The sequence below is a fragment of the Ostreococcus lucimarinus genome, chromosome 1 (genome assembly GCF_000092065.1).
Source record: "Ostreococcus lucimarinus CCE9901 chromosome 1, complete sequence".
Lineage (NCBI taxonomy): Eukaryota > Viridiplantae > Chlorophyta > Mamiellophyceae > Mamiellales > Bathycoccaceae > Ostreococcus > Ostreococcus sp. 'lucimarinus'.
Window position 1 is genome coordinate 721,624 of NC_009355.1, and position 15,700 is coordinate 737,323.

At 59.7% G+C, this 15,700-nt stretch overlaps 8 protein-coding genes across 8 annotated transcripts; 5 read left to right on the top strand and 3 right to left on the bottom strand.

Moving 5' to 3' along the window:
• Positions 1 to 30: 30 nt before the first annotated feature.
• On the bottom strand, positions 31 to 3,876 carry BRWD3501 (predicted protein; the record flags this gene model as incomplete). The annotated part of the gene is made up of 1 exon (XM_001415876.1): positions 31 to 3,876. One exon carries the CDS (start codon positions 3,874 to 3,876, stop codon positions 31 to 33), a length of 3,846 nt encoding a protein of 1,281 aa, XP_001415913.1.
• A 62-nt stretch (positions 3,877 to 3,938) lies between these two features.
• On the top strand, positions 3,939 to 4,226 carry OSTLU_29039 (predicted protein; the record flags this gene model as incomplete). Its single annotated transcript, XM_001415543.1, has 1 exon — positions 3,939 to 4,226. The coding sequence occupies one exon, from the start codon at positions 3,939 to 3,941 to the stop codon at positions 4,224 to 4,226; it is 288 nt and encodes a 95-aa protein (XP_001415580.1).
• Positions 4,227 to 4,661: 435 nt separating this feature from the next.
• On the top strand, positions 4,662 to 6,562 carry OSTLU_29040 (predicted protein; the record flags this gene model as incomplete). The annotated part of the gene is made up of 2 exons (XM_001415544.1): positions 4,662 to 6,103; positions 6,279 to 6,562. The coding sequence occupies one exon, from the start codon at positions 4,662 to 4,664 to the stop codon at positions 5,619 to 5,621; it is 960 nt and encodes a 319-aa protein (XP_001415581.1). The 3' UTR covers positions 5,622 to 6,103; positions 6,279 to 6,562.
• Positions 6,563 to 6,603: 41 nt separating this feature from the next.
• OSTLU_13870 (predicted protein) lies at positions 6,604 to 10,196 on the top strand (the record flags this gene model as incomplete). The annotated part of the gene is made up of 2 exons (XM_001415545.1): positions 6,604 to 8,840; positions 9,110 to 10,196. The coding sequence occupies 2 exons, from the start codon at positions 6,604 to 6,606 to the stop codon at positions 10,194 to 10,196; spliced, it is 3,324 nt and encodes a 1,107-aa protein (XP_001415582.1).
• An 89-nt stretch (positions 10,197 to 10,285) lies between these two features.
• On the bottom strand, positions 10,286 to 10,772 carry OSTLU_29044 (predicted protein; the record flags this gene model as incomplete). The annotated part of the gene is made up of 2 exons (XM_001415877.1): positions 10,286 to 10,509; positions 10,766 to 10,772. The coding sequence occupies 2 exons, from the start codon at positions 10,770 to 10,772 to the stop codon at positions 10,286 to 10,288; spliced, it is 231 nt and encodes a 76-aa protein (XP_001415914.1).
• A 46-nt stretch (positions 10,773 to 10,818) lies between these two features.
• On the top strand, positions 10,819 to 11,877 carry OSTLU_29045 (predicted protein; the record flags this gene model as incomplete). The annotated part of the gene is made up of 2 exons (XM_001415546.1): positions 10,819 to 10,942; positions 11,038 to 11,877. The coding sequence occupies exon 2, from the start codon at positions 11,074 to 11,076 to the stop codon at positions 11,875 to 11,877; it is 804 nt and encodes a 267-aa protein (XP_001415583.1). The 5' UTR covers positions 10,819 to 10,942; positions 11,038 to 11,073.
• Positions 11,878 to 11,965: 88 nt separating this feature from the next.
• Positions 11,966 to 14,036, top strand: OSTLU_29046 (thioredoxin reductase, putative selenoenzyme). Its single transcript, XM_001415547.1, has one exon. It carries the CDS (start codon positions 12,156 to 12,158, stop codon positions 13,665 to 13,667), a length of 1,512 nt encoding a protein of 503 aa, XP_001415584.1. The 5' UTR covers positions 11,966 to 12,155; the 3' UTR covers positions 13,668 to 14,036.
• A 30-nt stretch (positions 14,037 to 14,066) lies between these two features.
• Positions 14,067 to 15,482, bottom strand: OSTLU_13873 (predicted protein; the record flags this gene model as incomplete). Its single annotated transcript, XM_001415878.1, has 1 exon — positions 14,067 to 15,482. One exon carries the CDS (start codon positions 15,480 to 15,482, stop codon positions 14,067 to 14,069), a length of 1,416 nt encoding a protein of 471 aa, XP_001415915.1.
• Between the last annotated feature and the right edge of the window lie 218 nt (positions 15,483 to 15,700).

Consider the following 15,700-nt stretch of genomic DNA (forward strand, 5'->3'; position numbering starts at 1 on the left):
GACGTTTAATATGAGTGTATCGAGTTGTAGCTACTGGCGCGTCGAACGTCGCATTCGGACTCGCAAACCTCCGCTCGCGGCAACTGGCTGTTGCGCTGAAATGATGCGCGGATACGGAGTCATGCGTGTGATGATCTCGTCGGCGTCCACATCGCGTTCATCGGTGGGCAAATTATCAAGTAAATCGTCCTCAAGCTCCTCGGCACACTTCGCGAATGCGCTTTCTTCGCCGTGGAATATTTGGGCGTTGATACGAATGAGCTCGATATCGGAACGAAATCCACCAATCTGCCGATAGTACGCACTTTTTAATCGTTGCATGACGAGCTTCAAGCTCATGGGCGCTGGGACGACAGAGCAATAATTCGTCATTGCGCCGTCTGCTCGAGCGAAGCGTTCGTTCGGGCCGATGGCTTCGACGAAAGCCGCAAATCTCGAGTTTCGAATGATTCTCTGCACTCGAGCGACCAAATCTTTCGTCACGCTTGCACTGAGCGATGGATAGTTCTCATCGACGTTCGCAAATTTGGCCTTTTGCGGCCCACGCGATGTTGAGGCGTCTGAAAACGACTTCGCGTGCTCCTTTTTCATCGCCTCGTCGTTGTACAGCTCCCAAAAGCTATGATTCATGAACTTATCGTCTTCATTCTGCACGTTCAAATACTGCACGCATAGCGTGTTCCACGGTGACCCAGTCCATTTGCCTTCATTGCTTTGTGCGTCGTGAACCATCCCGTACCACGGCGACATGTCGCCGAGACCAGTGTCGTCCCACAGGGCCGCGCAATAGTCGCCTCGTTTCCACGAATGTTGCTCTGCCGTTTGATAACGTGAAATCGGAACAAGAAAGTCTGGTGTATCACTTTTCTGGAGTTCGACAAGGAACTCTTTTCCGTAATCACCACAAGCAGGATCAATGAGCTTCAACTCGAGCAAACAGCGCGTTTCGTAAGCGCCGTCGTCGGATATCATGTAACGCAATGACGAAACGGTACAAGGCTCGACGAACCGCATCGATGTAAGCGTTTGCCACGGTGCCTCATCGCGCCAGTTCTTTCCCGTCGCTTGCATGCGCTCGTAGTGGCCTTGGGCTACGTACACCAACTCATCTCCCAGTTGCGGAACGTACATGCCGACAATAACTTCCTCAGCGCACAGCCAAGAGTACGCATCTAACAGACGGATATCGTGGCGAGACGTCACTGACTTTTTTACTCGTTTCGCAGGTCTCTTACCTTCCTCTTCCTCGGAAACGTCGTCGCTCTTGACCTCGTCAGGATCGATCCCGAGTTCTTCGAGCTCCCGGCGGCGTCTGCGAGTGATTCTCGCCGGCGCGTCTTCTTCTTCATCACTCGTCGATTCGTACGCATCTACGCCTAAACGCTGTGGTTTGCGATGCTCTCGAGCACTTCTGCGAGTCGCGCGATCTTCTGAGTCATCTGATTCTTCTGACTCATCCGAGTCGAAACGGCGCGCGCGCCGCCGCCGACGCGAGCGCACAGCGCGATTTCGGCTGCGTGCTGAGCGTGCGCGACGTTCTGCATCGGTATCGTAGTCGGACTCGTCTTCATCATCAGGTTCTTCAAAGTCGGCGTCACTTATGTTGTCTTCATTCACTCCATCGTTCTCGTCGTCGGACATTCTATACATGATCTCTTGCATCGGCATCGTTTCGTCTTGAGCAGTCCACGGACCTTGCACGTCTGTCGGCGCTAGTTCGGCTAAAGTCGGGGCTTGCACGACGACATCCGGCATCCCCGAATCCGCTGATGGCAAGCACGCTGCAACCTGCCCCGATTGAAACGCCGACTGGTAAGGGTCGGGATACGGATCACCCATGGCGTCGCAAAGCAAGTTTCTCGGGTACGCTTCGTGAAGGAGCGCACCGGTGGCGAGCTCTATCAAATGCCCGCCCTCGCTTCGACCGAGCGCGTCATCACCCACGAACTCCGTCTGCAAGAACTGCTCGTACTTCGCACGAAGTAGTCGCACGCTATCGCCAGTGCCGAAGACGGAGAACTGACCGGATAAATCAGAACAGATGATGGATGTGCCGTCTGGATGCCAATTGCCGTCGACGAGTTTGGTGTGGTACTGAGATCCATCAAAGACACGAAGCGCGACGCCTTCAACAATATCCCATATCACGGCTTTACCATCGTAACTCGCACTCATCACCAATCGAGGATCTAATGGATTGGATTGAATAACGTACGTTGCGGCGGTGTGTTCGCGCATCGCGTGTCGCAACTCACCAGACGCGACGTCCCAGACGCGAATACTTTGATCTCCCATGGAAGCTATGACGCGCGTGTCATCGGTCGACCACACGGCGATATGCATGTTTGGTACTTTTGGCGCGCGCCTCGAGTACTGCTGTGAGGTAATAGCGCCGATGCGTTGCTGTTCCCGCAACGCAGCGGCGTCTTCCGGCGTCGTCAACGTCGATCGAAGCACCCAAGACAAGCGAGCGCGCCCAGGGAGAGACGCGCTCGAACTCGGCACCCATATCCTCGCCTGCCCGTCCTTGGACGCGGATAACAGCATGTCACCCGAGTGTGAGAAGTGCACCGACACCACATCGTTCAAATGCGATCCAGATAAGGAAATCTTCTTCACCGCATTCTCCGTAGGAGAACAGTCTCCAGACGAGCGCAACTGTTCTAAATCAAGCTTCCACATAAACACCTTGCACATACTCGTACCGACGGCAAACGTATCACCGACGTCGTTGAACGCACCACAGACTATTTGACACGCCTCGCCGTCGCGCTCTGCGCTCGCCTCATCCGCGATTGCGTTGAGTTGCGCGCCGCGAGTGCGCATGCCCGGAGACGTTGCTTCATTCGCCATCGCTGCCAGAGGCATGACACCATGTTCTACCACTCTACCGCCGGTGATTGCCCCTCCGTTCACGTTCAAATCTATCACCATTGGTTTCACGTCGTTCGAACTTCGTCGAGCGCTCCATAAACGAACTGTGCCGTCGTCTGCCGTACTCAACAACACGTGCGGCACCGATGGACAAAAGTGCAACTCGGTAATCGAACGCGTGTGGCCAAGAAGCACGGCGATGGGCGCGCCACTTTCCAAGTCCCAGGTCCGAATACTTGTATCCGTCGACGACGAAGCCACGATTTCCTCTCGCGAATCGATCGCTACGTACGTAATCTCCCCGACGTGCCCTCGACACGCCGCGCGAAGCAAACCGTTGTACGCGCACCAAATTTTTACCAACCGATCGTCCCCACCCGTCACCAACCGTCTTCCGCTCGCGCTCAGCACCGCGCAATACGCTGCATCTCTGTGCGCGCGAAGCGTGCGAAGACAATTCATATTCTTCGCGACAGTCTTCGTCTCTGCCAAAGCCTCCACCCGACAACCGCCCGTCGCCGCCGTCTCGCGCATCAAAGTCCTGACTAACGCCCCTCGCAAACGCTTTTGCCCCTCGGCGCGCGCGCACACCGAACCACTACCACCTTCATCTCTAAAATCGACTCGTCCGTGCGTCGCTCCTCGCGCGCGCGCCACCGCGCGCTCTAATGCGTCCTCCGGCACATTCGCGAACGCGCCGCGCGCCAAATCCTCGAAACTCGCATCGTGCGCCTCACCGAACACGTCCAGCCTGCGCGGGAACGCCCCGCTCGCGCGTGCGGTGCGTTCGAAATCACTCGCGACGCTCGCGAACGCGCGTCCGCGCCTGCGCAAGTAGCGCGCGACGATGAACGTTTCCAATTCGGCATTGACCGATGTCGCGCCGTCGTCGTCGCTCGCACGCGCCGACGCACCGCTCGCGCCGCGCGCGGCGTCAGACGACGACGGCGCGTCCTGCGCTTCGTCCTGGCGCGCGCCGCGCGCGCGAACGCGAGACGCCATCGCGCGGCGCGCAATGCGGACGCCCACGTCTCGTCACATCGCGTCGCGCGCGTTCGAGCGCGATGTCGCCCGCGCCGAGCGTGCTGAAGAAGGAAGAGGAGGCGCTGATCACGCTCATGAAGGAGCGCGCGCTCGTGCGATGCAAGACGGCGCAGCGGACGTACTACGAGTGCGTGAAGGGGCGAACGCTGAGCGTCGCGTGGGCGTGCCGCGAGCAAGCGCGAGCGATGAGCGCGTGCCTGAGCGAACACACGAGCGATGCGACGCTGGAGACGATGAAGGCGCGATGGACCGAGGCTGGGAAGCCGTCGATCGCGGATCGGGGGAAGATACCCAAGTGTTTCGATTGACGACGCCGGCGAGCGGCGGCTCGAGGCGCGCCGCCGCCGAACGACGCCGAGAAACGCATCGCGCGACGACGATCGGGCGAAGCGAGTGTACACTACGTGGATTGTAATTTAAATGAGCGCTCTCACCGAAACGCGCGACGCGAAGGCGCGAAGGCGCGTCGCGTCGCGTTCACGCGAAGTCGCGGACGCCGCTAGCGCGTTCTGGATAAAGCACTTCGGTGTCGTCGCCGCACTGTTTCGCGCGCGCGTCCCGAGCGTCGCCCCGAGCGAGACGAGTCGTTCGCGTCGCGCATCATGCAAGCTCTCAGCGCAGCGCACGCGCGAACCGCGCCCGCGCGCGCGGCGTCTGCGCCGTCGCGCCGCATGACGTCGACGAAAGTCTCCGCCGCGAAAACGCACCGTGTGCGCGCCAGCGCGGCGCCGGCGGAGCGCACGATGGAGGAACGCATGGAAGGACGATCGACGTACGCGCCGGAGAGCTACACGGCGATGTGCATGGACGCGTACGCGAGCGTGAGAGATTGCCTGAACGAAGGTAAGACTCTGATCGAAGTCGAGTTCCCGGCGATTCCCGGCGAAGACGCGGATTACAAGGCGGCGTCGGACGTGTACATCGATGCGAACGTACAGTACGCGCTGGTCGTGGCGCAGAAACTGAACGCGGAGATGGGGAAGAATGTCGACGTGTTGGTGCCGGACGGGATCGAATACCGACGAGCGAAGAAGATTTTCGAAAACGCGTTGGGTTTGTCGAGCGCGGGCGTGCGGTTGAACGTACTTGATGGACGTAAGAGCAGTATGTTTGGATCGGCGTTCGGTGATATGCTTGGAGGTAAAGGTTTGCGCACGCGTAAGGAGGAAGAAAGGGATAATGATTTCGACTCGGCGGATGTTTTCATCGTCGTCAACTTGAGTACGATTGAACTCGAGAGCTTGGAGAAGTTTGCCGACGAGACGGCGAATGGCAGACCGCTCATTGGGTTGAACTTGCAGTTAGACACGCTCCGGGCCGATCTTGGGTTGTTTTCGTTCCCGGAAAAGGCGCTTCACTACCGATTTCTGTCCCGGTTCACGCCGGCGTTTTACTTGCGCACGCGCAACTATTCGCGCACCATTAATGTGTCGCCGTTCGTCATCAACTATTCCGGTGCGATTTTCCGCGAATACCCGGCGCCGTGGCAAGTGATGATCAAGCAAAACAATGGTGTGTTGGCGTGCGTGGCGGAGAACGAGGACAGATTTACGCTCGCGGAGGCAAAGGAGGAAATGCTCATCGCGCTTGGCATCAACGATCCCGACGACAGCCCGATGAAGAAGCTTCGCAGCGGTTATAAGACGTCGACGTGGTGGGAAGAAGAGTGCGACGACGAAGATTCTGACGCTTGGCGCACGTAATCGAATCAATTGTAATCTCCCCTATATTACACCTTCAATCTCGCTTGCCCGCCCGCATGGGCGTCAAATCACCCGACGACGCGCTCGTTTGGAGCAGCCTCGTCGTTCCAGCGTCGTCTCCACCGCCACCACCGATCGCTGGATTAGTGGTGTTTCGAAATCCAAGCGACGATACCTGCCCCATTTCCGCCATTCCGGACGCGGAGGACGTCCGAGGTATCCTCGGATCGGACGCCCCCGGTCCTCGTATCGTCGGCGGAGCCGTCTTGAACAACGCGTTGAACCCCGCCGTGCACACGCCCGCGAAAACGACGAACCCGAACAATCCCATAACTAACAACAACGCCACCCCCAACACGTGCCCCGGCGTCAGCGCGCTCGAGTTTTCTCCGCCCCCCGTCGTCACGTCGTACTTCGCCTCCGTCACCTCGCCGACGCCGCCGTCCTTCGTCGCCGCCGCCTTCACCGTCCACGTCCCGATCCTGCGTCGCGAACCGCGATCACCGTTCACGCGTCAGTCGTTCGTTCTCCGCGTCTCACCGTCGCCGTCCGCGCCGTCGCCGTCGTCTCTCGTCGCGTCTCGAACACCAAAAACTCAAACGCGCGCGTCCAATCCTTCGCCGCCTCGCCTCGCCTCGCCTCGCCTCGCGCACGCACGGCAGCGTCACCTTCCCCTCGTACGTCTTCGTGTCCTCTTCCCCGATCGCCGGCGTCGCGCCGTTCAGCGTGTACACGATCGTCGTCGCCGCGCCGTCCGTCGTTCGCATCGCGACGCGCAGCGTTCGCGTCGCGCGCGTCCCGCTCGGCGGATCGAACGCGACGCTCGCGCGCGCGCCCGCGGCGAGCGCGAGCGCGACGACGCACGCGACGCCCGCGCGCGCCGTCGTCGACGCGCGTCGACGCGCGCGTCGCGCGTCCATCGCTCGCGGTCGCGCGTCGCGCTGTGCCGCACTGTCCCGCGCGTCGCGCGCGTCGCGCCGCGATGCCGACGCGGTCGCGCGCGTACGTCGGGGACGTCGCGTGCGTGGCGTCGTTCGGCGCGCGCGGGACGCTGCTCGCGGGCGCGGGGGCGTCGATTCATCGATTCGCGCTCGGGACGGATGGCGCGCGCGGATGCGGCGCGAGCGGCGCGCGACGCGTCGCGAGCGCGGCGGTGTTCGAGGCGCAGGGCGTGCGCGTGCACGGCGTGCGAGATTTACGAGACGGGGAGACGTGCGCGGTGTGGGGCGAGCGCAGGGTGCGAGTGATGCGGCTGCGGGACGGCGACGGCGACGGCGACGGCGACGACGGCGACGGCTGGACGGCGGAGACGCCGTTCGCGCCGTTCGCGGCGTGGGTGCACGACGTGCGCGGAATCGCGGATGACGACGGCGCGCGCGGGCGCGCGATGGCGATCGGATTCAGCGATAACGCGGTGGAGCTGTGGAGGCGAGACGCGGAGGGCGACGGTTGGACGCGCGCGGAACGCGTGGAATGCGAGTCGAGATGTTTGCTTTATACGCTCGCGCTGAGCGCGAGCGAGACGTGGGCGGGGATGACTGTGGCGGCAGGAACGATATTTAACGACGTGCAGCTGTGGTGCGTGCGCGATGGGGCGGTTCGCGTGAAATGCGTCGGGCACGAAGGATCGTTGATGCGCGTGCGATTCGGCGAAGACGGAGACGTCGTGTACTCGTCTTCGGACGACAGAACGGCGCGTGTGTGGGACGTGCCCGAGAACGCGATGGATTCAAACACGTGCGTTTCCGTTCGCCCGAGCGCGGTGCTGGCTGGTCACGTCGCGCGCGTATGGGATTGCGTGCGCATCGACGGCGAACGGCCCGTGTACGCCACGGCGGGGGAGGATTGTACGGTGCGCGTGTGGGATGCAAATAACGCTCGTGGTACGGAGACCCTCGAGCAAGGCGTCACGCGAAGACCGCAGTGCGAGCTCGCTGTACTTCGAGGCCATCGTGGACGTGGTATATGGCGCGTGTGTAAACTAAAAGCGTTCAACGGCGACGTCGTGCTCGCGAGCGCCGGCGCCGACGGCAGCGTAAAGATTTGGAACATGAGCGATTGGACTAGCGCAAGCGCGGGACAGAAAGACAGCATGGCGCTACACGAAAGCGTGACGCCGTGTCCCGACGGTAAGCTTACCTCGGACGATGCCGCAGACTCGACGGACATCGAAATGCACGAGGAACCCGCTGAGAGCGCTTCGTCGAAAAAGCGCAAAAAGAAGAGCAAACGCCGCAAGAGCTTGTTCGGCCCGAACGACGAGTACATTCGCGCCGTTCGCATCGCTCGATACGGTGTGATATACGTAGCAACGAACTGCGGAATCTTGTATCGCGTAACGATATCATCGAAAGGCGCCGCGTGGGTGTGGGAGCGCGTATGCGAGAGCGCGTCGCCACTCATGTCGATGAGCGTCGAACGGACGGATGATTCGGACGTCGTCGCCGTTTCTGATTTGGAAGGGATCATAAAAATTGCTCACATTTCGTGTCACACGGGCTCGTGCACGAATTTGATTTCCTTCAGAGCGTCCGAAACTCGTGTTTTGATGGATGTGTTCTTGAAGAACGGGTACGTGTTCGCGTCCATCGTAGGCGGCGTCATCAAGTGTTGGCGGCGCGACGAAGTCGAACAGTGCGTGTTCACTTTGCGCAACCCGTACAAACATCGAATATTGGCGCTTGACTATTCCGAAGAATTGCAAATAGTCGCCGTCGGCGATCAAAAAGGAAATTTGTGTGTTTTCGACGCGAATACGAAAGCTGATGATCTCGTCGTGCTGGCGAAGAAGTGGTCGGCGCACGAAAAGGCGTCTTCCATTAACGCGTGCGAAATCCATCCTGGTCCAGTGTTCATGACAGGCGGACGAGACTCGAACGCGTGCTGTTGGAGTGTTTCCGGAGATGGTGAACTCGTGTTGGATACGAAATGGACTGCACCGTCGAAAGCGAGTGTGCTCTTTTTATCCGCCACCGCAAACGGCGATTTCTCGCGCGCGGCTGGATTTCGCGAGACGGACTTTGTCGCGTATTCCGTAAGCGATCAACGTCAGATGATTCGCATACCTTGTCACGCACAAAATGTACCGCACGACGTTTTTATGGGTGACGGCGATCGCATCATCTTCGTGCATCGATACAAAACGTCGCTTCACATCTCGATGCGGTGGTCCGAGCAAGACGTCGTCGAGGACAAATCCGGTGCGCTTTGGTCTCATGGGTAAGTATTTCCCGACTCTTTTTTCTCGCAGCGATCCAGTGATCATAACGTATGTAGTAATGTGAGGCGGCGCATCGAGCGTCCTACCGGCTCGTCGCGTTCGTCGCGGACATTGCCCCTAGCTCACTAGATGACGGCGGTGTAGCGACGACGAGCGACGAGTGACAATCATGAACGCAGAAGGCAATTATGAGGATCGAATTCACATTTTTCGCTTTAAAAGATCTATGTACGAGACAAAGACTGACGAAATGCACACCCGCATGTAGACGTGAGATACACACGATACGCTTCGTTCCACCTCCAGGTAGCGCAGAGAACGCGCCGCTCGGTGTCGTTTCCGGCGCTGAAGACGGAACAATCATGCGGTTGCTTTACGATGCAACGCGACGAGATGGCGCACGTGTGTACTCTCCGAGCGATATTTGCAAGCATCCAGGAGGGCGAACGGTCAAATCGTTGAGTATTTACAAAGAGAATGACCACTCGTACGTGTTATGCGCCGGAGGCGCGAAAGAAGTCTTGCTCGCCTTTCGTCTGACGTGGTCGCGCGACAAGACGGGTGCGTGGGACTTCAAGTCCGCCGCGCTCGTCATACCAAAACCGGAAGATAAGCCAGGCACGCGAGCTTGGACCAAAGGGTGCGGGTACGTCGAACCGAGGGCGGAAAGTGACCAGCGAATCATGGACGTGGCCACGTACGCGCGCGACGGGGAAATGCGCGTACTTTACTCGACGAGTCTCGGTGCCGTGACCATCGTCGCCATGAGCGAGATAAATCGAGCATGGCGTATGATTTCGTCATTGAAACATCATTCGTGTCCAGCGCTCGCCGTGGACGTGCTTGAACGCTCAAGGGTTTGGGCGTGCAGCGGTGGCACCGACGGTGGCATCGCCGTGTGGCTTCTCGACGATGCCGAAGTTGCCGCTCCCGTGTGCGTGATAGAACGCGCGCATCAGTCCGGCGTCAACGCCCTATGTATATCACATACGTCGGATGAAAACGTCTTTATCATCGTCAGCGGTGGAGACGACCAAACTTTGCGCGTGCAAGAGTTTCGCGTCGACGACGCGTCGGCATCGCCGAGTCGCCTCGCCGAATTCAAGTTTTCGCACAGCTCCGCGATGCGAAGCGTCTGGTCCGACGGCTCGCGTATCATTTCGACAAGCGTCGATCAACGAGTGAAAATATGGGACATCGCATCGCTCGACGCGCGGTTGGAAATTGTTCCTCGCGAAGGCGTCGTGACGCAAACGCCCGAACCAGAAGCCATCGACGTGCATCGCGCGCGAGACGGCGCGCTCACGCTCGCCGTCGCCGGACGCGGGTTCGAGTTGTACGACATCAAAACATAGCTCAATAGAATAGCACGGTAGTCATGCTTTAGATAGGAGGAGAGGCACACTCGCGATAAAATTATTTCTCGTCGTCCATCACAACAACCTTACGCCGACTTGGACGACGTGTACGCCGAAATCTTCGCGATCGCGTGCAGCATCGTCACGAACCCGATGAAGCACACCGACATCCCAAGCACCACCACGGGCGTGATCTTCAACCCCGGGCTCTCATCCGTGTAGAATCGCAACAGACTCCCCGAACCTTGCGGCGGTCGTCTGACGTTCCCCTCCCCCGAGTTCCCCGCGTTCGCGCGTCGTCGCACCGAACCTACCGCCGCTCGACATCGCGTCGTCAGTCATCACGCCGGACGCGTTCGCCATCGCGCGCGACGCGCCGCGCGCGTCCACCGCGCGCCTCGCGTCGCCCGCAAAGTTGATTCACATTCACGATTCCGCATCCGAGATCGTTCGCTCGTTCCTCGCGCGTCGCCGCGCGCGCTCGCGCGCGCGCGTCGCGGCATCGCTCGACCGCGTCGTCGCGCCGTCGTCGACGCCGCGCGCGTCGAGTCGTCGCCGTCGCGCACCTGACATCGTCGAACGTCGAGCCGTCGATCAGTGCCGGGCGCGCGCCACACGACGACATGCCGCGCTCGCGGCGCGCGGCGCTCGCGCTCGCGCTCTGCGCGCTCGCCGCGCGGTGCGCGACGACGCGCGCGTTCGTCCTCAACCTTCGTCGGGAATCGACGGAGTGTCTGTACGCGGTGCGGGCGCGATGATCGATGCGAAGCGACGCGCAGAGTTTCGCGTCGCGTTCCAAACGACTGACGACGACGACGACGACGCCGACGACGCGCAGACGCTGCGCGCGGACGATACCGTGAATTGCGATGCGATGGACGTCGTCGTGCACGCGCGGTTCGTCCTGCGCGAAGGGACGGACGTGGAGGGGACGCTGCGGGACGCGCGCGGCGCGGAGGCGGCGCGCTGGACGTTCGACGAGCGACGAAGCGACGGCGACGCGGACGACAGAGGACGGGCGAAAGAGATCGAGGTGAAGACGCGTGGATGCGGGGATTATGAGGTGTGCTTTCATCACGCGCGCGGGAAGTCGAAGGAGGCGAGGATAGAGGTTGATTATTTTCAGGCGTTGCGCGAACCGTCGGCGAACGGCGACGACGTCGAGGCGAGGATAGAGGACGAATCGGAGAAGGCGAAACGTGAACGCGCGAAACGATCGACGAGCGAGGGACTCCGGACGGATGGCGTGTTGAGCGTGTCGAGCAAGGCGTCGGGGTTGAACAATTGGGTGCAGCAGTTACGAGAAGAGATGAATTATTTACGCGTGAGAGCCGAGCGACACAAAAAAACGGTGGAATCGAACGCGCGACGCATGGTTCGCACGACTTTCATAGAAGTCTGCGTCCTCATCGGCGTCACCGGGGTACAGGTGATGACGGTGAAACGATTTTTCGACGTTCAGACGCGCTCGCACGAGCGTTTCCGTACACAATTCGGCGGCGCGTCGTCCGCGTTCGCCGGCGGTTTCGAAGCCGCCTCGCGCCACGTCGCCGGTCCGATGGCGGATGCGTTCTCATCCGGCGCTAACGCCGCGCAGCGCGGCGTCGCGGGTCTCTTAAAATCAATCGGCCGCTCTTCCGCGCCATCGCGCGCGAGGCACGATTACCACCTAGGATAGTCGGTCGATTCGTCGCTCGCCGTCGACTGAAATTCAAAAAGTGCCCAGTCGTCGCCCAGTCATCCATCTCGTCGCGTCCGTCCCGCACTCGCGCGCGCGCCTCGCCGCGAACCGCGTCCCGGTCGCCGCGCGCGTCGAGCCGCGTCATCTCGCTCACCACGCGCGTCGCGCGCGCGCGCCGCGCGCTCCCGACGTTCCGTCGCGCGTTTTCAATCCTCACCGGCGTCGACCTCCCCGCGCCGCGATCGCGCGCACCGCCGTCGTTCGGCGCGCCCGCGATGACGGAGACGTCGTGTAAGGGCGACCACGGGCACGAGTACGACGTCGTCGTCATCGGCGGTGGCTCCGGCGGGCTCGCCGCGGCGAAAGAAGCGGCGAAACACGGCGCGAAAACGATGTGTCTGGACTTCGTCAAGCCGAGCCCGGCGGGGACGACGTGGGGACTCGGCGGGACGTGCGTGAACGTCGGATGCATCCCGAAGAAGCTCATGCATCAAGCGGGGATCCTGGGAGAGTCGTTCAGCGATGCGCGGGAGTACGGGTGGAAACTCGCGAGCGAAGGACACGATTGGGGGAAGATGGTGGAACAGATTCAAAACCACATCGGGTCGCTGAATTTCGGGTATCGCACGACGCTGCGAGAGAAGAACGTGACGTACGTGAACGCGTACGGACGGTTTAAGGATAAGAATACGATCATCGCGACGAAAAAGAATGGACAAGAACAGGTGATCACGACGGATAAAGTGGTCGTCGCGGTGGGAGGACGACCGTCGTATCCCGACGCGCCGGGGGCGAAGGAATGTTGCATCACGAGCGACGATATTTTTTCCAAGCCCGAGGCGCCGGGGAAGACGCTGTGCGTGGGCGCGTCGTACATCTCGCTCGAAACCGCTGGGTTCTTGACCGCGCTTGGGTTTGACACGGCGGTGGCGATTCGATCGATTCCGCTGCGTGGATTTGATCAAGAAGTCGCGGAGAAGATTGTCAAGTACATGGGCGAGCACGGCACGCGCTTCTTACGCGATTCGCAACCGACGGTGTTCGAAAAGCAAGAGGATGGCAAGATCAAAGTAACGTTTGAAAACACCATGTTCGGAAACACGTTTGAGGAAACTTTCGACACCGTCGTGTGCGCCGTCGGAAGAGACGCGGTTACGGAAGGCTTGGACCTTCCCGCGGCTGGCGTCGAGTTCAACCCGAAGAACGGTAAAATCGCGTGCGTAGACGAGCAAACCAACGTGGATAACATTTACGCCATCGGCGACGTGCTCGACACGCGCCAAGAGCTCACGCCCGTAGCCATCAAGGCGGGTGTGCGGCTGATGCGACGCGTCTTCGCGGATACTCCGTACAAGGAAAAGATGAACTACGACCTCGTGCCCACGACTGTCTTCACTCCGCTCGAGTACGGCACGATTGGCATGAGCGAAGAGCTCGCGGTGGAGACGTACGGCGCGGATAATGTCGAGTGCTACGTGTCTTACTTCAAGCCTTTGGAGTGGACGTTGAACCACGAGGAGCACAAAGGCGTGCCCGTTCGCGGCGACAACGCGTGCTACGTCAAGCTCATCACCAATTTGGCTGACGACGAGCGCGTTGTTGGTTTCCATTACTTGGGACCGAATGCCGGGGAGGTGACGCAAGGCTACGCCGTAGCGATGAAGATGGGCGCGACGAAGAAAGACTTCGATGAGACGGTCGGCATTCACCCGACGGTTTCCGAAGAGTTTACGATTCTCGAAATCACGAAGCGCAGTGGCATCGACCCCACAAAGAAAGGCTGCTGAGGATAAGTCAGCCACCGTGCGCGTGGAGTAGAGTGGAAACTGGGGCGCATTTTGCCCATTCGGCTCTTTCCATACGGTGGCTCGCTTTCGCTATGAAACACGAAAGCTCTCTCTGCGCAATTCGATCAATGAGGAAACCAGAAACAGTGACGATGAACGTCGTAAACACACTCAATGTGTCGACGTCATTTGATGAAGCTGGTTTCATTCTCGAATGTTCATGCGAACACGATTTCTCGCGCAAATCTATTTTGCGCGACGAGCGAAAGATCGCTTCGCGAACGCGAGAACCATGATTGAGATGCGTTAGGGATCAACAGCAACGATCATTGCATACTTTGTATTACAGACGTTTACAGACCTACGTCACACGCGCGCACCCCCAGCCTCGACACTAATTTACCCCAATACCATGCGAGCGACGCGAGTCTTCCACTCCGCGGGCGGCGAATACACTAGGGGAGGATCGGTGATCAAACCAAACCCCAAAAACCCAAGCCCGCGCGTCTTTTGTAACACAGGCTTTTCGCGTTGGAAACAATCGACAGAGTATCTGCCGTGGTATCTGCCGAAACCACTTTCGCCGACGCCACCGAAGGGTAATCCATCGTGAGCGCAGTGCGTCAACGTGCCGTTGACGGTGACCCCGCCGGCGTGTGTGTTATCAATTAATATACGCGTCTTCGACGCTGTTCGAGAGAACACGTACATACTGAGTGGTTTGGGTTTCGATCGAATCAAGTCAACCGCCTGACCGAGAGTTTTATACGGCAAGACACACAAAATCGGCGCGAAGAGCTCCGCGTTCATGAACGGTGACTTTTCGCTGGCGCACTTTACCACTGTTGGTTCAACCATGCGCCTTGTGACGTCATATCCTCCGCCGCATATGATCTGATCGCCCTCAACGCCCGATTTCGCGTCGTCGAGCATCTTGCCAATCTTTGCCATCCGAGATGCCGGGTTAGGACCACCGATGCGCGCCATGGCGCCATCGACGGACGCGTCCGGAACGAAGCGATTTGCCCATGTCTTACACAACTCCATGAAGCGGTCGGCGCGTGATTCATGACAAATCACGTACTCTGGTGCGATGCATTGTTGGCCGCAATTGATTGTGCGACCCCACATGCACTGCTTCGCCGCTATGTTGAGGTCCGCGCAATCTGTGACGACGACAGGATTCTTTCCTCCTAGCTCGAGCACCGTCGGCGTCAAATTTTCGGCAGCGGCGCGCGCGACTATCTTCCCCACGGTCGTGGATCCAGTGAAAAATATCATGTCAAACTTTTCCTTCAGAACGGTCTGCATGACGTCTATTCCATCCCCTTTCACCTCGCTCCCTACGCACTGCACCACGCGCGGGTCGCAATACTGCCGCAACAACTTCACCAACAATGCCGTCGACACCGCACTTTCGTTCGATGGCTTCAACACCACAGTGTTCCCAGCCGCAATCGCGCCAGCCAACGGCACCAGACTCAACATGAATGGGAAATTCCAACTCGAGCACACCAACGCGCAACCGCGTGGCTGCTTCTCCGTCCACTGACTCGAAGGCCACGTGATCAATCGCTGCGTCCACACCCTGCGTCTCCCCGTCCACGCGCGCAGGTTATTCACCATCGCTTTAATCTCCGATCGAGGCAGTATCACATCGTAATACAACGCCTCCACGCCGACTCGAGACAAATCTTCTCGCAGCGCCGCCAACATCTCGGCTTCGTGCTCGCGAATCATCTTCAGCAGCGCCATGAGCTGCTGTCGCCGTTTCTGCAGCGGGAGCGACAACCCTGCCGCGAAACACGCGCGCATATCTTCACACACGTCTGGGATCTCGCTCAGCGTCGGTCCGCGCGCGACTTTCGCGGCGTCGTCGACGAATTTCAGCGTCAATCCGGGCAGTTGAAAGTATTGCGATTTCTTCGCGTACACCCCCGGCGTGGCGAAGAACCGAGCGATGAAGACGCATAGCAGCGCGACGATCACGGCCAGCACGTCGATTGCCACCTCGCCGTTCTCTTCGACGTCGT

Coding starts and splice junctions, on each gene's coding strand:
- OSTLU_29046 (XM_001415547.1), top strand. CDS start 12,156: ATGACGGAGACGTCGTGTAAGGGCGACCACGGGCACGAGTACGACGTC.